Consider the following 18158-nt stretch of genomic DNA (forward strand, 5'->3'; position numbering starts at 1 on the left):
ATACACATTTTAAAAAAAAAAAAAAAAAAAAAAAAGGGCATATGAATGTAGTTGTGTATTTACTTGCACATCCACTCTGTTCAATCACGAAATGTTAACATTACCCTCCTGAACAAAAGGCTACACCTGGTGTCGCAGAAAAAGACGTGTTGGACTACTGGAATGAAGATGAAGAACGGGTTGATGTAACGTCAGAGGGTATATACACATTTTCCATTTTGATTCTTTTTTTTTTTTTTTTCATAACCTCCCGCCACTCCTCAACAACATGCTTGACGTAAAAGCAGATACCCCACACCGGAAGGCATCGAACTCGTGCAAGAAAATACTAAGTGATATGATCGCATGTTACCAAAACACAATTTGTTATAAGCGGGAAAACGCTACCTTCGAAGAATGCCTACACAACCATGACTTGAACGAGGTGGACGAAAACTGCATCATTTTGAGAAAGGCTTATGCGCAGTGTCGCCGCAATATACTTAATGGGAATTTTAAAATGTTGGGTAACCCCCTCTCGAGATGATTCAGTTGGAGGGGGGAAAGAGACACAGATGCCTCTCCTAGAATGCAACAAATCGGGAAAAAAAAGAACATGGGATGGGCATATAGGTAAATAAACATATATAATAATTCAATGCACAAAGAAGTATATAGAAGACACCTCGCCCCCAAGAGATGACTTCCAATAAACAATTAAAAAAAAATTATACTTTTAAAAGTATAAACTGCTGAAAAGTAAAAAAATAAAAAACAGGGACAAATTCCCCTGGCGTGTGCAGGCATATGCTAATTTATAGACTCCTGCATACTGCACACATAAAAACATTTTTTAAAGTACGAAACAGTTTTTTTTTTTCACCTGTTTCTTTTGCCCTTACAAAAAGGGCTATGTGCGCTTGCAACACGTGTTCTCACGTGCACACAACATGCGCTTTACAAATTTGATATGTTTTTACTAATCAGGTGTCCACTTCTGTGCACCTTTAAACACACTTCCCCCTGCCGGGAGTTTTTTTTTTTGTAAACCTTTAAACTTTTTTTTTTTTTTTTTACACCATTATGCGTGTGGTTCATTGGGTGATATTACCCTGAAGTGGTGCGTAACATAAAGGCGTTTCCATAATATGCCATGATAACACCGGTTGGGATATACTCCCTTAATCGCCCTGCTCATTGTGTGCCGCAGTCTTCCCTTTAAATTTCGATCTCTTCTTTTCCTGGCTATCGCCTTTTTGTCCACTCAAGCCCCGAAGTTTAGCCTTTGTGCCGTGCTTGATGTAGGGGGATACATAATGTAGGGGGACAATCTGATTCAATGTTTCGTCGTCCGTTTTTAAAATATAATCAGTGGTGAGTTTAAAATTTTCTGGCTTCACTTTGAAGTATTTGAATCGAATGGGCATGTCATCAATTAGGTCTTCATAAGCACTCGAGTCGTTCTCTAGGTATTCCAACTCGCTAGACTTCTTCTTCACACCGTCATGGTGGTTACCTTTGGATCCACCCTTGTCAGGAGCATTCCCTTTTAGGTAATCCTTTGGAGGTGCGCAATGCGCAGGTACTACCAGCTTTTTCAAATCATGCTCATGTGTTATTTTTTTAAAACAAGGTTTACACACGGCAAAGTTGTCGCAAAAGGTGCATTCATACACATAACTGAGGGGGCTTATGGGCACATTGCATTCGTCGCATAAAAACCACAGGTCGTTTGAATTTTCCCCTGTACCGGAATGTTCATCAGTTGCCTTTTTTTTTTTTTTTTTTTTTTTCTCCTTTGGTAAGGACGTGTTGGCAGTGGTGCTTTCCTCCTCGTCTCCTCCACACTCGCCACTAACAAGGTTGTTGTTGTCATTATTATGGGGGTCCTCCTCTTTATTGTTTGTCCTATTTTGGTCCAGTTTTCTTTTCTTTTTCCCGCCCCCTTTGCTGTCCCCCTCTTTCAAATCCTCCGTAAGCTTCTTCCGCTTCTTTTCCCTCTGTCTCTTCCTCTTTTCTCTCCGCTTTTCCCTCCTCTTTTCCTTCCTTAAATCAATCCTCACGCTGCTCTGTATATGGCGCGGGTTGGAATTTATAATATTTCCATTCTGTTCTTCATATCGAAAATTGTACGTCTTTTCAAACTTAGCAGCCTTGTCCAAATCTTCATCATCAACTTCATCAATGTCTTCATAAACGTTGTGTATTTTGTCTTCCCTCCACAATTCTTTCAAAATATAGTCCCTTAAAAATTCTTCATCTTTATTTAAATTGTCATTCCAGTATTCCTTTAACAGCCCATCCTCTTCCTTGACAATTTTGGATGTCTTTAAAAAATTTTCATAATATGCTTTCTCCTCCAAAATTTCCTTTTCTGATTTTTCCTTTATAGTGAAAAAATTTTCATCATCACCTTCATTTTCGTTTTCTTCATCTGCAATTTTGCATGCTTCTAAAATTTTCTTTTTTAATTCCTCCTGTTCGTTTATGTAGCTCTTTTTGTTTTCTTTCGAGCATGCTTCCTTTTCCTTCTCGATCAGTTCTTCTTCCTCCTGGTCAATGGCATGTGACCCATCCTTCATTAGTATGTCTTTGAAGTATTCCGCATAGTTCAGGTTGCCTTCTTTTGCAGCGCTTTCACCAACTTGGTCATCTTTTCCCCTTTCGTCGCCCTCCCCGTCGTCAGACACTTCTGTCTCAAAATCACTGTCGTGGAAAAAAAAATCTCCCTCCTTGGACAGCAAGTTCGAATCTTTACTTTTTAACTTGAGTAACAAATCGCTGAACTTTTTTTTAAATTTGGAAGTGAGTAATAAACCGTCATGGTCTTCATCACTGCTAGAGCTTTTGTCGTCACTTGAAAGCGTTTCCTCATCTTGTTGTTTTGCCTTTGATACGTTTTCACTTCCCCCCACTTCAACCTCATCTGGAGGGTTTCCTACTTCCCCAGTGTTGCTCATTTTTTTTTTTTTTTTTTTTCCCCTCACGCTTTTACCGTTCGCATAACAGAGCAAGCTGCGTAAGCGAGGAATCTACTGAAAATGTCGCGTTATACTGGGTCAGTTGCATAAGTTGCTCCTGATGGCACGTGGTTCGTACCAGGCATCGGTGGGTACGTACGCCGCGGTATAACACTATTCTGCTTCAACCTTATTGGATGCGTATCTTTTTACATATTTGATGGGTACACGTTTTGCGGGTACTACAACAGCTTATACATTTCCGCGTACTTGAAAACCCGCTCTCCCAAACAGGTGAGATATTATATGCGTATAAAAAGAGATACGCATGTGTTATTTTATTTTATGTTATGTTTTTTTTTTTTTCTATTTATTTTTTTTCCTTTTTTGTGGGAGCGACATTTTTATAGGCACCGTTACCTACCCTTCATCTTGACGCTTGATTTAATCCACGTCGTAAGGAATGTATTAACAAATATTAAAAGGGGGCGGACAAAAATTCAGATTGATGGACCGCTGGAAGAACACCCTTTTCGCGTTTATTTTTATTGATATATTGCATTTCATTTTTTTTTTCTTTTCCATTTATTTTTCGCTTTGTTTCACCTTGTCCTTTTTCCATTTTACGGTGCTAATTTCGCACTGAACCTTTGGTTATGCTTTTTTTACGTCGTTTTTTTTGAGAGGTCCCAAAAGTGGGCCAAAAAAAAAAGAAAAAAATTCAATCACACCGGATGGTGGAAAGAAAAACGTTACCACTTTGGAACTTATAACTACGTTGCAATTTATGCCTTTTTTTTTTTTTTTTTTCTTGGGGGCCACTTTTTACATGAAACTATGGCGCGCACAGGGGATGCAAAATACATTCAGGACACGAAAATGCAAAGCATGTCACGGGCTGAATTTCCCGAGATAAAACAAATAACATCATCGAGGGAGCCTTCGTAAAAGCGTTCCCCAAGACGGTAAGGACAATCCCCTCGATGGTACGCTAACAACGCGAGGCGGTGATGTGTTTCTTCTGCACGAATGCTCAGATCGTATGCACAAAACATTACCAACTTGGCATATATATACAACTGCGTTTCATTGGCTCCATTAAAACGGTACTGAAAATGTAGTGGGCACACTGATTATCCATTTTTATAGCGCAAAAAAGGAGCACGCAAAATGGCAATTATACTCCTTCAACACTGTCAGGACAGAAGGGTGTCCATATTTTTATACACATTTTAAACAAAAAAAAAAAAAAAAAACACGCACTGTACTCATGCTCGTGACCCTTCATATGATGAGGACTATAAACCGTAGCGTATCTTCGCAAAACTAAAGCCTATACTTGTCATCGCTGCAAATTGGAGCAAAGAAGGGGACAAAACATATGGGTTTTAGCCATGCAATCATAACACATATAGCACTGCACAGTTGCTATGCGGGTGTCCCTCCGCGTGACCCATGTCATGGTGTACTGGTGGAGCAACTTCCATGGGAAGGCAAAATGGACGGTAAATGGTATTCTCTCTCTTTTTTTTTTGTTTTCTCTTTCTAATTACAGTGGTTGAAAGGGAAGTCTCAGCGCAACAGGGTCATAATATTTACATAAATTTCCTAAAAGGGGAGAGTGAAAAATATAAAATATAAAAGGCACATGTTCGCAATTGTTTATGTAGGGTTACCTACGTGCTCGTATTTCTTTGGAGTATTCCTACTCTGCGGGTCCACCTCCCCCCCGTGTGTGGGCACACCCCCTTACCGATGTACTTCATGGACAAGTTGTAACCCATGTCGTTATAAAACAACATTTGCTTTTCCATAAATCTTCTTCTGCTTTCGTTGGACACATGCGTAGTATCAAAAAAGGAGATTTTAAGATACCTGTAGCCGTAGTAGGCGCCGTAGTATATGAGGCCTACGAAAAGGGGGAGTGATATAACACATTGTATGGGGCAGCTTCACAAAACGTTTCTTTTGCGAATGACTGGTGCACTGTACACATAGAGTGAGTGCTCATATAGTACCTCCACATATTCCAAACAGGACGCTGTGGGTTATGCTTGGACCCTTAAGGGCGTAATAAGCCCCGCCGCAGAGTCGTCTACAAAATCCTGAAGGGAAAAGGGAAAGGGAGGCAACATAAGTTAACGCCTACTTAGGGGCTATACACATATGGGTCCACATATTTCACCCAGGTGCCGCCAATATGGGGTGTCGTGAGGTGGGGGGATTCTTCCCATGCGCTTGTCCCCGCCAATTATGCCTCTGCTTTTTTTCCCCCCCCCGTTTCTACACATATTTGACGCGCACTGACGGGGACGTGCAAAATGTGGTGTTACCTTTTTTCTTCTGTTTATCCTCCAGCACTTTGTTTGCCATTTTAGCGCTGCGTGTGGATGGCCACAAAATAAGGAATGTAGTTGTGGGCGGCGTAACACTCGATCGTTCGAAACTTGAAGATAAAAAGGAACAGTTCAACACGGGTGAGAGGAAAAGGTGTTTACGTAATGATGCTGCTCATCTGTTTGAGGAGCTAGAAAAAAAAAAAAAAAAAAAAAAACACAACACAACACAACACAACACGCAAACGAGGGAACTGTTGATCGGCCAAAAAAGTGTACAAAAAAGGAAACCATCGAACGCACCAATTTTGTGTATCCTTTCGCCCTCTCCCCGCATACGCGCTTGTAAGTGTATACACCACATGGAGCCCGGTGAATGCACCCCTTTTTAATAGCATCCTAATGGCGGGAAGCGCTATAATGGCAAAAATGTGAGGCACTAAAAGGGGGACGCCGCGCCCCACAGATTAATTTCACATTTCAACAGTCTCCTTTAGCACCTTGTGGTCGCTGTACCTCCTGTTTACATTTTGTTTATTTCATTTTGACTTCCTTGCCAGTTGACACCCCAAGTGAGTTAAATTCAAAAATGCACAAGGAGTAAGGAAAGCGAAAGGAGGTCCCCTCCCCCTTAACCTGTTTTTAAGGATAGCTAATTTGATGAAGAGAAGTATCGGAAAAGAAGTTGCATATATGGTTTTTTCCCCTTATTTGCTTCACATTTGCCTCGCATTTCCACTTTGTACGAACAGCCCACAAGCAACCTTTCATTTACGCGGGTACGTGAGAAGACATGTCGAAGAAAAAAAAGAGCGCCAAGAAGAAGAATGGCAGCAGCATAGTGTACTCCCACCCGAAAATTACATCCACCATTTTATTATGTTCATGTTACTTGTTCTACCACATATTTGGCGTAGTGTACGTGATCCTTGTTCTGATTATTATTATTTTTTTAAACCTTGACCACACGAGCGATGACGGTGATAAGGGGAGAAACGGCGTAAGTGCGTACTCCATATTCAACAAGGGAAGAAAATACCTCATTGGTGATTTAAGAATGAACCAAATTGAGACAGAGTTGCGGAACAGGATGGTTAAGAATGACGACAGTGATGATAATTTTGTTCGATACGATGACGTTAATAAACACAGATTTTATGTCAAGGGGTCTTCCAAGTATAACAACAAATTGTGCACATGTGGGTCCAACAAGAAATTTAAAAAATGTTGTGGAGCAATGACAAACGATTTATCAGATTATTGAACGGCGCAAAAAAAATAAAAGAAAAAAAGGAAGAAGAGGAAACTCGAGACATGCAATTTGTTCACATTTGTTCCCCCCTCAATGGGCGTTCATTTGTGTGGGTTTGATACTTGTACACATGTTTGAGTGTAAAAAGAAAAGAAGTTTACTTTTACTCCATGTGAAGGGACACACATCGTACATTATAGTTCGTCAACATTTGTCCAGCAGATATACGCTCCCCAGCTCACCCTCCAATCATGCACCTCATCTCTTCATGCGAATGTGTGTGCAAGGGCGCAGCCAAATAGACAGGGGATTTTTCTGAACACGGGAAACCCCCGCTGTAATGTTTTTTTTTTTTAATTTTTTTAGTTAATAGTGCTCCACGAAAGAGGGAAGCGCAACAAATCGTGAGCTGCAACAAGCGGACAGCCACAACAAACTTTTAAAACTCCCTTTCAATTGCCGTCAACGTCATGCCAAGTATCCATGGCGCACGCTCACAAATACGACTTGTTCCAAGCTGGGCGGGAAAAACCCACAAGCAAATTGAACAAAATTGAGGAAAGACCAAAAAGGTTGTTGTCCCCACCCCATGCACATAAACTCGCATTTAAAATTGGCGGGGGAGCACAAATGCTGATTGTACACAAAAAAAAAAAAAAAAAAAAAAAGGGAAAAAACGTTACCTATAGATGATCAAATTGTTGTAGCCGTTTGCTGCTTTTCAGACACACATGTGCGCCCCTATTTAACGCCTCCTGCCCCCCCGAGTGAGCTGTCATTTTTCCTCTTAGCCTTCAAATTAAACAATTGAGATACCACATTTCCGTTCTGCCGCATGGTCTCCGAGTTGCCGTAACTTTTTAATTCTTCGGAAATTTTTGCGAAAATTCTTTTTACATTTTCAACATTGGTATATTCTCTTCCCTTCAGTGTCAAAATAAATTTTACCTAAGGGGGAAAATATTGTGGGTTTTTTTTTTTGCGGAGTCTACTGTCAACCCACAAGTAAAATTTGTATCATCATACGTATGCTGGTACATTTTTTTTTCCACACACAACTGTGTGAAAGATCCGTTTACCCTGTGTCTTCTGAGCAGAAATTGCTTCGCTGAATTTATCTTTATAAGCAAATCGTTGTCCCCAATTCTACCAAGAAGGTGTTGAGGTGCACGCACATGAGTGCTAGCGCGGGAGAGGGGCCACGGGAGAACACAGCCATAAGAGATAAGGTACACATAGACACGGATGGACACATGTATTAATGGACAATTCGCTTTGCCCATTACCTCGGTGTTATTCGCAACTGCTTGACGACCTTGTTTTCCGCCTTGAGCCTCAGCTGCTTCATTTTCTTTTCCTTAATTGTAAAAAGTGGAGTTTTTTGGTTTTTTATTTCTCTCGAGTGTTTGCGTTCTGTATTCGGCGACGTGGCTGTGCGTGTCCATGGGAACAAGTTAGGCAGTCATGGACGCTTCTCTCTAGTTTTAGCAGCTTTACCATCCAGCCAACGCTTCTAACACCACAGCATAACCTTTACGTGGCGCGCTCCACTCGGCATACCTGCATGTACCGTTCGCGCCCCTCGGAGGAACTCGACACATCATTGGACTCCTTCAAGTAAAAGAATTTTGTACAGCACACCTTGGGGGTGTAAAAGCAGCAGACGTAATTGCTATTCCTCAGGGAAAATATACACACATGTGCCAAGACGAAAAAAAAAAAATTACTTAACATTATAAAATGTTCATGGGAAAACAGAGAAAATGAGGGAACACCCAAGCACAGAGGTTGGGTAAGTGCGCTGGGTCTCAGGAAGTCATTTTTTCCGAGTAACTACATCATGTGACGGGGGGGGATGTGTTTCAAATTGTATTTTTTAAAAATACTTCAAAAAAAAAAAAAAAGGGTCGAGGGGGGAGTGTGTTTGTTCACTGTATGTATGTAATGGGGCACGCGAAATGGGAGAAGCAGCAAGGGGGGGCACAAACACAGGTTGGAAAAGGGTTTAAAAAGTATGCTTAAAAATGGGCTTAAAATGTGTCATCAACACTTGCGACTAAAACACGTTTGCGGAAGAGTTGCTGCGGGGTTGGGAATGCCGCCAGAGCAACTAACAACCCCGCTAACAGCGTCTCCCTTTGTACAGCTCCCCCAAAAAATCACTAACATAGATATAACTCCTTTGCTTTTATTCATAATTTACAATTTCACGTTTTAAAAAAGCATGCGAATATATGTGCGCAGAGCGCGTCTATACATACTGTTCACATAAACAGGGCAAAAAAAAAACGGACGACAAAAAACAGAAAATTAAAAAAATTCAAAAAAAACTTCTCTAACGCTCCTTCCTCGTGGATATTAAAAAATTAAACATGTCCGCATATGTGCTCGAATTGCAATCGTAAAATTTTTCCTTCTTCCTGTAGAGGTCCAACAATTCGTAGGCGTCCATGTCAAACTGGCAAAACAGGGGGGGCAGGAATAAAGAGGTAAAATGTGGGGAATAGACATAAAGCACCAATTCATGGAGCCAAATTGCCAAAAAAAAAAGAAAAGGAAAGGGAAAACAAAAACGCAATGAATAAACTCTTTTCGCGGTGGCCCCGTCGGAGGAGCTAATTTCAACAAAAATGGGCAAAAGGACTGAAGAGGGGGAACTCTTTTCATGGTCTCTTCTCCCGCACGGGGGACAAAACGGCCAAAACGAAGGCACCACTTACGTCGTCTTTTACGCTCGCGTTTGCGCCATATTTTATGAGTAGGGTGAAAAATTCCGGAAACCCATTTTTTATAGCAATGTGTAAAGCCGTATCTCCTTCCTGACATTTAGACGCATGTAGAGGAGTATAAACATTATTTTTTTAAGTGTATCTTTTTGGTAATTTTTAAAAGACATGGCCCTCTTTAATAGGACCTATTGTACACGTACCTTATTCTTTAAGTCAATGATCTCCTTGATGCTGTTCCGACAGAGGATATCCAGGCAGTAGACGTTGTTATTTAGCGCGATGATGTGCAGGCAGGAGTCTCCGTTTTCCTGAAAAAGGGTACAGGGCGGAAATAAGTTCAAAATGAGTACAAAAAAACAAAAAATAAATAAATGAAGAAAAATGAACAAAGGAACAAGGAAAGGAGACAAGCACTCCATGTCATACTGTAAAATAGGAGGGGGAATTGTTTCAACCATCTTCTTAACCCTAGTGTGCATTTCCACACCATTGATCTTGGCGTTTTTTTAAAAAGTGTTGTCCCCCTCCTCTACAGGAATTATATTCCGTTTGGGTAAGCAGCCAATGACATATTTTCCTCCCCTCCGCCTTACATTAACATGCTTATAGTTACACCCATTGCTTAGCAGGAAATGGAACATGTTCGTGTCTTCATTGTGAGCACAGATGTGGAGTAAGCTGTTGTTGTTCTGAGGAAGTTAGGATAAAAGCAAATGAGTACATGCATGACTGATTATACGCGTGGATGCGCTTCTGTTTGCATTTCTATGAAGGCGTATACAAATGCCCAATGCGCATTGTCTGTGCGCAGTTCTCTCTATGTGTGTTTTTTTTTTCTATGCCACTGTCATGCCCGATTGAGCACTTCAAAATAAAAAAACACAACACCCGCTATTCGTTCTCACCAAAAATTTGCTATTTATGTCATTATTCTTTAGTAATTTTTTTGCTCGCTTTAAGTTTCCTGAGGACGCAGTAGGGTTGAGATGCATATGATGAGTGTGTAGGTAAATTTTTACGAGTGTTTCTTATGTACGACATACCTATGAAAACGCTTAACCCTAAGTCAGACAACTTGTCACGCACGCTGTCTTTGATTAACGTTACACATATCATTTTTATTTAGCTTTCGTTTGAGAGGTGTTCTCAATTGGTAGCGTTTGCGCCGCGATTCGCCAATTTTGAGGTCAGACCCTGTTCTTGCAAATGCAGCGCGGTGTTTCTGTTTCGCATCGCTCCGTTTTGTTTTGCTTTATTTATTATTTTTAAAATTTTTTTTTTTTTTTATTCCCTACGCTGCTAATTCCTCTGTGCACGCACTGCAGATTGTTCACCTGTCCACCATTTTCCGTTGTGCGTTTAATCAGCAGGGGCGCGTGTTTTCCATCAACAGCGTCTTCCTCCTTCCTCACTCGGTTAAAAATTCAAAAAAAATGAATAAACAAATAAACATACTCTTAAGTAGGGGCAAAATTGCAATCCTATTTCTCTTCAAAACGAGGTGACGATAAAATGAGGTCATTGCAATGCTCTGTCTTGTTGCGACCTACCTTTTGCACCATCCGCGTCAAGTCTCATTTGGTGCAGTTTCAGTATTTTTCGCATTTTGTAAATATATAAATATATGTATATTTTTTTTTTTTTTTTTTTTTTTTTTTTTTTTTTTTTTTTACATTTTTCCCTGCACACATGCACGCGTCTACTACCCCCCTGCCATGGCCCCTTTCACCACGCCATGCGTCCAAATGACAAAATTCACAAGCGCTTGTTTAAATTGTTTACAAACATGTTTCTAGACCCCGCCTTTGGGCCGTGTAAAACACGAGGTTTTAAAAAACAAAAAAAAAAAAAAAAAAAAAGTTTAATGCGTTTTTGCATTATTTTATCATTTTTTTCTTTTTCTTCACAACAGTTGAAAAGCACACAGGAGTTACACACAAACATGTTGGCGCGGAAGCGACCACATTACGCAAATTGGGTGACGCATGTTTTGTCAAAATTGACGTAGACACACCGCCGCTAAAATTACGCGCTTACATAATCGCACAAGCGTGGCGCACAAAAATAACTCCGCGGGGTCATCTCAAATATCAATGGGCAAATTGTTCTTTAGTCGTTTCTTGCGCTCGTCCATCAGCCACTGCACGAAGGTCCTGCATGGAAGAAAGGCGTAAACGGGGGGAAATGATGTGGTGTACAACAAAAGTTTACGACGAGGAAGAGGTAACATCATAAGGCGGACTTCCGCCTAGCGGTAGGAGTGGCCCTTCTCGAGGAGACACACTCCCCCCCAGAACTAATAGCACTGAACGAAGCCACGTTTCTTATGCTTACTTCTTTTTTTGGCTTCCCTTATGTTCCTTCTGCACGTTCGTTTTTTTCAGTTTCTCATTGTCTATTACAAAGTTAAGAGCAACGTCTAGAGGAATATAATTCTCCCTATTGTTCAGAATGTTAATTTTTGGAATTCCGTTATCCGATGACGATAAAGAACGCTTCAGATGGTTTTCATCGTCTTCACTTTCGTCACTTCCGCTCGATTCATTTGGCATTTTATTTTGTTGATCCTTCTCTAATCTATTCGAATGGTTCTTCTGATTATTTTTATCTCTCCATTCGTTTACTTTCCTTTCTTTTTTTTTTTTTTTTTTTCCCACATCCGTCTCTCTCAAATTGGATTCTTTTATTCCCGTCGAATGTTCTTCCTCTGGGCTGATGTTTTTCTGTAGGACGCGGTTACTTCCCCTCGTGTTTTTACCATTGCTGCAGCTTGGTTTGTTTCGTGTCTGTTTCTTTTTGGCGAGATGAACATTCTCCTCTTCAGGTGAGTCATTCTGCAGGGTGACTTCGTCCACGTCGGTTTTGTTTTCTTCCTCCATGAGGGGTTCCTCATCTACTTCAGTCTCTCCAGCTGGTTCTATCTCCTCGTTTGCTTCCACCTCCTCATATGATTCCACCTCTTCACGCGGCTCCCCTGCGCGCGCCCTATTCTGGCGCTTTATCAGCAGCAGCTTGTTCAGAATATTCTCGCTGTCGTTTTGTTTGTACGCACTGGAGTTCGCTGGGATGCGCAAGCATTCGGGAGCTTTTCTCCCCCCACGCCTCTCTCGCTTTTTGATTAAAGACGAATCGCTAAAGATACTTTCGTTATGTCCTCCACCATTCGTTTGTGTATTCCCTTGTGCGCATTTCCTTCTGGGGCTCCCTTCGCTGTCGGTCAATATGACCTTCGGCTTCAACAGATTGGGATTTCTTCCCATCTCATCTCCCCCGTGCGACGAAACGCGTGAATAAGGTGAACGGTGTGATTGAATTGCACCGAGTGAACGCAGCGGGGTTTCCTTTTTCTTCAACACAGATCTGTTAATCTCGTTCAAATAATTGTAGTCAAAATCGTCAAACTTTATTTTGCTCAGTGATATCAACTCATTGTCAAAACTGTTCGAAAGGGTATCGGCAACTGAAGGGTGTGTCTTCGCATTGAGGAAAAAATGATCTGAGCAATCTTCCAGGTACAGATTGTCCCCCACATCGTGGTAGTGGCTTTTCGTTTTGTTATTCCATGTCTCTTCGTAAAGATTTCTGTACATGTATTTGTAATAGCTTCCATCGCTGGAGTAATCTTCAAAGATGTTTTTCTTTTGTTTGCTCTTTCCTGGTTTTATCGCGTCTCTCTGCGTCTCCCGTTGTGCCGCCTTCCCATATTGCACCTCATTACCCTTTGCTCCACCTCCGTGTCGACCCTCAAGTGCGCCATTCTCCGCTTCTTCCGCATGGATGTCTTCCTGTGGGGGGTTATGCACCACGCGGACATTTTCTTTTTGTCCGCTTGGACCTTCCTCCATTACCTTCCTCTCGTTCATCTCCCTGCGAATTCTAATTTTTTCCTCAAAATCTTTCCTAATCTTTAATTCGTACATCTTCCTCCTCATGTTAATTTCATGCCTCATTCTGTTCTCCTCATCTATTTTCATTTTTTCTTTATTAAAGTGTTCCTTAATCATGTCCAAATTTTCTTTTATCCTTTCATTCGAGTTGGTTCTTTTCCCCTCTCCTTGCATCTTCGAGTAGTTGTTGTCACTAGAAAGATTTTCCTTCACTCGTTTAATCACATTTTCATATTTTTTTTTTATTTCCTCCAGACTGTGTATATTGGACACGTGCAGATCATTTGAAATAGTTTCAACAATGTTTTTTTTGTGCATATCTGTTTGGGAATTCGTTGAATAGAAGAGTGGATTCTTCGCTTTGGTCTTTACGCCTACGTTGATTTTGTCCTTCTTCTGAGGGTTTAGTTTGCCTATCCTTCCCACGTACTCCTCGCCTGACATTCCTTTCCTCATGGGAGGTTTCTTCTTTGCCAAATCTCTTACTTGCGCAATTTCACCACTGTGGTTATTGTCCCTCCTTAGGCTATTATTCACAGGCTGATTACTTCTTCCCTTTCCTCTTAACTCTTCACTTTCGTGAAGCACTTGATTTTGGTACCCGTTCACTTTATTGGCTCTTATGTATGGACTCCTCGGTGAGGGTGACTTCCTCAAAAAATGATGATACTTTTTTAAAATGTTATCCTCATTTTGGTATGTCCCTCCTTTATCCTTATCATGGATTGTAACCTTTGCGTTGGCCACACCGATATGTGAAGAATTATTCTTCTTTCCTTCTGTTGTGGTGAACGCCTCAAATTGTGTTTTTCCCATTTTGTTCACCTTGGTGGGGGAAAATTTCCAACCCTTGTCTACTTCCCCACTTTTTCCCCTACTTCGCTGGTGGGCTGGGCTACGTGAATAAATGTTACGGAGGTCTCCACTGACGAAGTTTTTATCTTTGCCACTTTTCAACCGTTCTGCAAGTGCCTGATTGGAATGCTTCTCTGTGCACCTCCCCACCTCGTCTGCCCAATTTCGCTTGCGATGGCCGATGCTGTTTCCAGCACCTTCGCTACGCGTTGGTAAACCATTCCTCCTATACTCTGCTGTCTTATCGTTACTTAACGTATTCATGTGAGAGTTGGTGATTTTCACCTTATCCTTTTCAGCTTCTGTCCTTTTTTCGCTTCTTTGCTCTACCTTTTTTCTAAGCGATTGATCCAAATGGGAGGTTGATTCAACTAAAGGGGGCACCACTCCATTTGTTGATGGGAGACTTTCCCCCATGCTGGTTTTTCCTCCGACCCATAAGTTACACAGTTTGTCCTTGTCCTGGCTCGATACCCAGGAACCTTTTTCCTTTTCTTTCCCCAAAGCGTAACGACCTTCTTCTCCTTTCTTATGTTCTCCATTCGAATCCAGGCCATGTCTTCTTTTCAGGTCCAGATATTTCTCCCTCAAGTCATCCCATTTTTTATTCTGTTCAATCCTAAGCCCATTTTTGCTGTAATCCGAAATGGGTTTCACGTGGTGAATGTCTACCTCCTCTCCTTTTTTCCATTGGGAATCCTTTTCCCCTTTACTCAAGACAGAATATTTAATCTTATCGTAAAGAGAAAGATTCATATCATTATTCTCCACCGTCCACGGGGATGGCTTATCATCAACATGAGTGTGTTGTTCATCAGGATGGCTTGCCTTAACAACCGTGTCGTATTTCTCCCCGCCCTTGAAGTTGCATAAGTTTTTTTCCCCATGTGAGTACTCATTTGTATCATCCTGGTGAAGGTACGAATTGTTGCCCTCGTCTGGTCGATGTTCTTCTTCCTTTCCTTGAGGCTTAGTCTCCCCAACTTCGAAAGTGTAACTTAACTTGGTCTCCCTCTTTGATGTCCGCTCTTTATTAGTAGTACCCCCTGATGCTTCTTTATCCATGAGTGGCGAAAATTTCTCACTATAGTTGTTCTCCCCATTTGTCTTCCCCTCTCCACTTTCTGTACGCCCCGTTGCGTTGCCTGCTTTGCCCAGGGTCTCATCCACATGGTGTGATTCTTTGCTTCCTCCATTCTGCTGATCCTCTCCCTTCCCATTCTCATCCGATACACCCTCCTCAAAATCGATCGTCTTCTCCATTTGTTTGATTTGCTCGAATTTTTCCCTAATCCTTTTTTCATGATCTGTGAACGACGTCTGGTTAAACAGTTTATTAAAGTGGGAAAATGTTCCCGTCGAGGTACCTTCTGTTGCGCCTTTAATTAGGTTTGCCTGAATAGCGGCGGACTTGTCAACATTTAAAGAGTTGCATTTTTCTGTGCCCACGAGTTCGTGATAACTATTCGAGACGGTGTCATCATCCAACAGGTGGGTGCCACCCCGACTTGTGTCACCGGTGCTTTTACCCTTTTGAAAGTCCCTCCCCTTGCAGGAGAAACCCACATGGGTGTCCAGTGCGCTATGCTTTTTGTCCCCTTCAGAGGAGTAATACACCTTGGGGAGATTGAAACTGGGCAAAAGATTATCTGCTCTGTTTGTTGCATGCAGCTTAATCGGACGCTCTGCCCCTTCCATTTCCTCCTTTTTCCTTTCGCTCAAAAGGGATGAAAGCTTTGAATTACTTTTGTCCCCCCCTTGACCATCACGGTCTTTATAACCCAAACTAATGCCGTAGTTTTTCAGAGTTATCAACTTTTCTGAGCTGCCATAATAGTATTCCTTCTTTCGTTGTTCCAAAAGGAGGGGATACCTGGTCATATAATTTCGCTCGCCATGTTCACCAATTTTTGTTGGCTCAGAATTTTTTTTCGAGATGCTTCCCTTTTCCCACTTCACACTTCCCTCTCCTTTCCGAGAAGCAGCAATGTCCTGAGTTGAACTTTCTGTCATTTCTTTATGTCCCTTTTGAAGAGACCTTAACCTATCCCACTGCTCATTCTCACCGTTGTGTTTATCATATACTTGGCTCTTTGTACCATCCCGAGGATTCCCTTCCTCCTGAAGATTAGTTGCCTGATCTGCATCGATACAGTCGACTTGATTAGCCCCCCTCAAATTGTAGGTACCATCAAAATGGGAGTTGCACTCATCTTCCTTTGAATTGACTTCGTCACAGTTAACTGAGTGTTCACTACTTGTTCTACCATGTAATAATGTCATGTTTTTCTTATACTTATTTATAATTTCATTTATTTTTTTCCTCTTTAAATTTTGTTCACTGTGTTGACTCTTTTCATTTCGTCCGTCTAACCAATGGCGCTTCTTTCCATTCAAAGGGGTGATCGTGTTGTCTTCCCTCGTGGAGTTCCCTAATATATTATATTTGTAGTAGTTGTTTTTTTTTTTAAAGAAAATTTCACCATTTGTCTCACTTCTCTGTGCTGCTGTTAGCTCATCCTCAGACTGCTCACCTTTGTGGTCATTTCTGTCACACACATTTTTCGCTTCCACCAATTTGGCATTTCCATTTTCAACATGGGAGCTGATCGAAGGGGGGTTATTCAACGAGGTGTTATTTGGTCCCAATTTTGTTCTCCAATACTTTTCTTCCCCGATCCCTTGTTTCATCATATACCCATATTCGTAGTCCACCGCTGTCTTTAGCGATCTGTAATTGGTCGTCATTTTGGTCGTGCGTTATGCATTGCTCTTTTATTTGATTGAAGAAGCGGGAAGAGTTGTATCTGCACCTGTGGGTGCGCTTGCTTACGCGTGTGCACGTCTGTGTAGTCCTATCAATGTGCTCTACCGCTGGCGTGCTTATCCGCGTCTGCATATGTTCTCCGCCCTAGCGCGCGCGCTGGGGTAGCTGCATTTTGTGTATGTTCCTTCTGACGTCGGTTGGTTCCGCTTGGGAAAGTCGAAGGTGAAATATTCTGGTTGCGCCCTATACGTCTTCGCAACGTTACCGCGTTATACTCTTCGCAGAGTTATTCTCACCACTGGGATGATCAAGGAGTGGAGGACCTCAACCGATCGCACCTCTCCCGCTGGACGAGCGTTTTCAATTCAGCCCTTGCACCCGCAGAGGTTCCGCGTTGCTGGGGCCACTGTAAAGAAAAACACGCGCCTTCGCGATTTTTACGCTACTTTTACGCTATTTTACACTTTTGTGTGCTACTTACTCTGCGCTGGTTACAACTTTGCCCTTCCTGTGTCCTTGCACAGGAAAGTCAAGGCAACCTTGTTACGATATTTACACAACGCAAAAGTCACAGGTTGTGCAACTGGCAGGTGGAACAATACGAACAACACGAAAACAAACAAAAAAAAAATTCACAAATGACAGACACTTTGGGTTAATTAAAAAGCTTGTTAACACGGGAAACTTTTCAAATGTAACAATGTGCGATGGAAATAGAAATGGAAACGGGACTATTCCCCAGTTGGGCAACTCTCGTTTCACTATCGTTTCATCATTTCGTTCTTTTTTATTCTTCCTTTTTTATTTTAACTTTGTGTAACTTTATTTTTTTTTCCTGTTCCGCATGTCACTCTGCCGATTCGAAGCTTTACAACATTTCGCCCAAGGGGCTATGGCTATATGCCTTCCTCGGGAGGGAACAAAAACATGAATGCCAACTCTGCACAGAGAGGATGCGAACGGAATGAGCTGAATGAGCGGTGGCATACTCATTACAATCGCCCCTTTCGTATCATCACGTTTGCTCTGTGTTTGTGTGTTTACGTACAATAAGCATAATTGTACAATTTTTATTGTGCCATTTAGCTGTTTTGCCGCTTTGTCATTTTTTTTTTTTTTTTTTTTTTTTTTTTGGCTTCCTCTGTATACAAATCGCTTGATTGGTTGGGAAAAAAAAAAATTCTCAAACAAACGCAAATGCTAATCTTTTGTAAAATGGAAAAAAAAAAAAAAGAGCAACGAAGCAAATGTGTAACTGTTTCGTTCATTTTCTAAAATATATTTTCAGAAAATATTTTTAAAACACGAAATTGTACTTATTAGACAAAAACGAAACAGAACAATGGCACAAAACGCGTTGCGCTGTTTTTTTTTTTTTTTTTTTTTTTTTTTT

General features: G+C 41.4%; 7 protein-coding genes across 7 annotated transcripts; 2 read left to right on the top strand and 5 right to left on the bottom strand.

Annotated features, from left to right (window-relative positions):
* Positions 1-268: 268 nt before the first annotated feature.
* AK88_00755 (uncharacterized protein) lies at positions 269-526 on the top strand (the record flags this gene model as incomplete). The annotated part of the gene is made up of 1 exon (XM_012478399.1): positions 269-526. The coding sequence occupies one exon, from the start codon at positions 269-271 to the stop codon at positions 524-526; it is 258 nt and encodes an 85-aa protein (XP_012333822.1).
* Positions 527-1160: 634 nt separating this feature from the next.
* AK88_00756 (uncharacterized protein) lies at positions 1161-2939 on the bottom strand (the record flags this gene model as incomplete). The annotated part of the gene is made up of 1 exon (XM_012478400.1): positions 1161-2939. One exon carries the CDS (start codon positions 2937-2939, stop codon positions 1161-1163), a length of 1779 nt encoding a protein of 592 aa, XP_012333823.1.
* Positions 2940-4488: 1549 nt separating this feature from the next.
* Positions 4489-5312, bottom strand: AK88_00757 (uncharacterized protein; the record flags this gene model as incomplete). The annotated part of the gene is made up of 4 exons (XM_012478401.1): positions 4489-4547; positions 4693-4848; positions 4958-5044; positions 5273-5312. 4 exons carry the CDS (start codon positions 5310-5312, stop codon positions 4489-4491), a joined length of 342 nt encoding a protein of 113 aa, XP_012333824.1.
* Positions 5313-6068: 756 nt separating this feature from the next.
* On the top strand, positions 6069-6539 carry AK88_00758 (uncharacterized protein; the record flags this gene model as incomplete). Its single annotated transcript, XM_012478402.1, has 1 exon — positions 6069-6539. One exon carries the CDS (start codon positions 6069-6071, stop codon positions 6537-6539), a length of 471 nt encoding a protein of 156 aa, XP_012333825.1.
* A 729-nt stretch (positions 6540-7268) lies between these two features.
* Positions 7269-8261, bottom strand: AK88_00759 (uncharacterized protein; the record flags this gene model as incomplete). Its single annotated transcript, XM_012478403.1, has 4 exons — positions 7269-7475; positions 7607-7673; positions 7814-7884; positions 8088-8261. 4 exons carry the CDS (start codon positions 8259-8261, stop codon positions 7269-7271), a joined length of 519 nt encoding a protein of 172 aa, XP_012333826.1.
* A 601-nt stretch (positions 8262-8862) lies between these two features.
* On the bottom strand, positions 8863-10372 carry AK88_00760 (uncharacterized protein; the record flags this gene model as incomplete). Its single annotated transcript, XM_012478404.1, has 6 exons — positions 8863-8985; positions 9248-9346; positions 9457-9564; positions 9850-9945; positions 10162-10220; positions 10300-10372. The coding sequence occupies 6 exons, from the start codon at positions 10370-10372 to the stop codon at positions 8863-8865; spliced, it is 558 nt and encodes a 185-aa protein (XP_012333827.1).
* A 1214-nt stretch (positions 10373-11586) lies between these two features.
* Positions 11587-16746, bottom strand: AK88_00761 (uncharacterized protein; the record flags this gene model as incomplete). The annotated part of the gene is made up of 1 exon (XM_012478405.1): positions 11587-16746. The coding sequence occupies one exon, from the start codon at positions 16744-16746 to the stop codon at positions 11587-11589; it is 5160 nt and encodes a 1719-aa protein (XP_012333828.1).
* Positions 16747-18158: the final 1412 nt, after the last annotated feature.

The sequence above is a fragment of the Plasmodium fragile genome (assembly GCF_000956335.1).
Source record: "Plasmodium fragile strain nilgiri unplaced genomic scaffold supercont1.6, whole genome shotgun sequence".
NCBI lineage: Eukaryota > Apicomplexa > Aconoidasida > Haemosporida > Plasmodiidae > Plasmodium > Plasmodium fragile.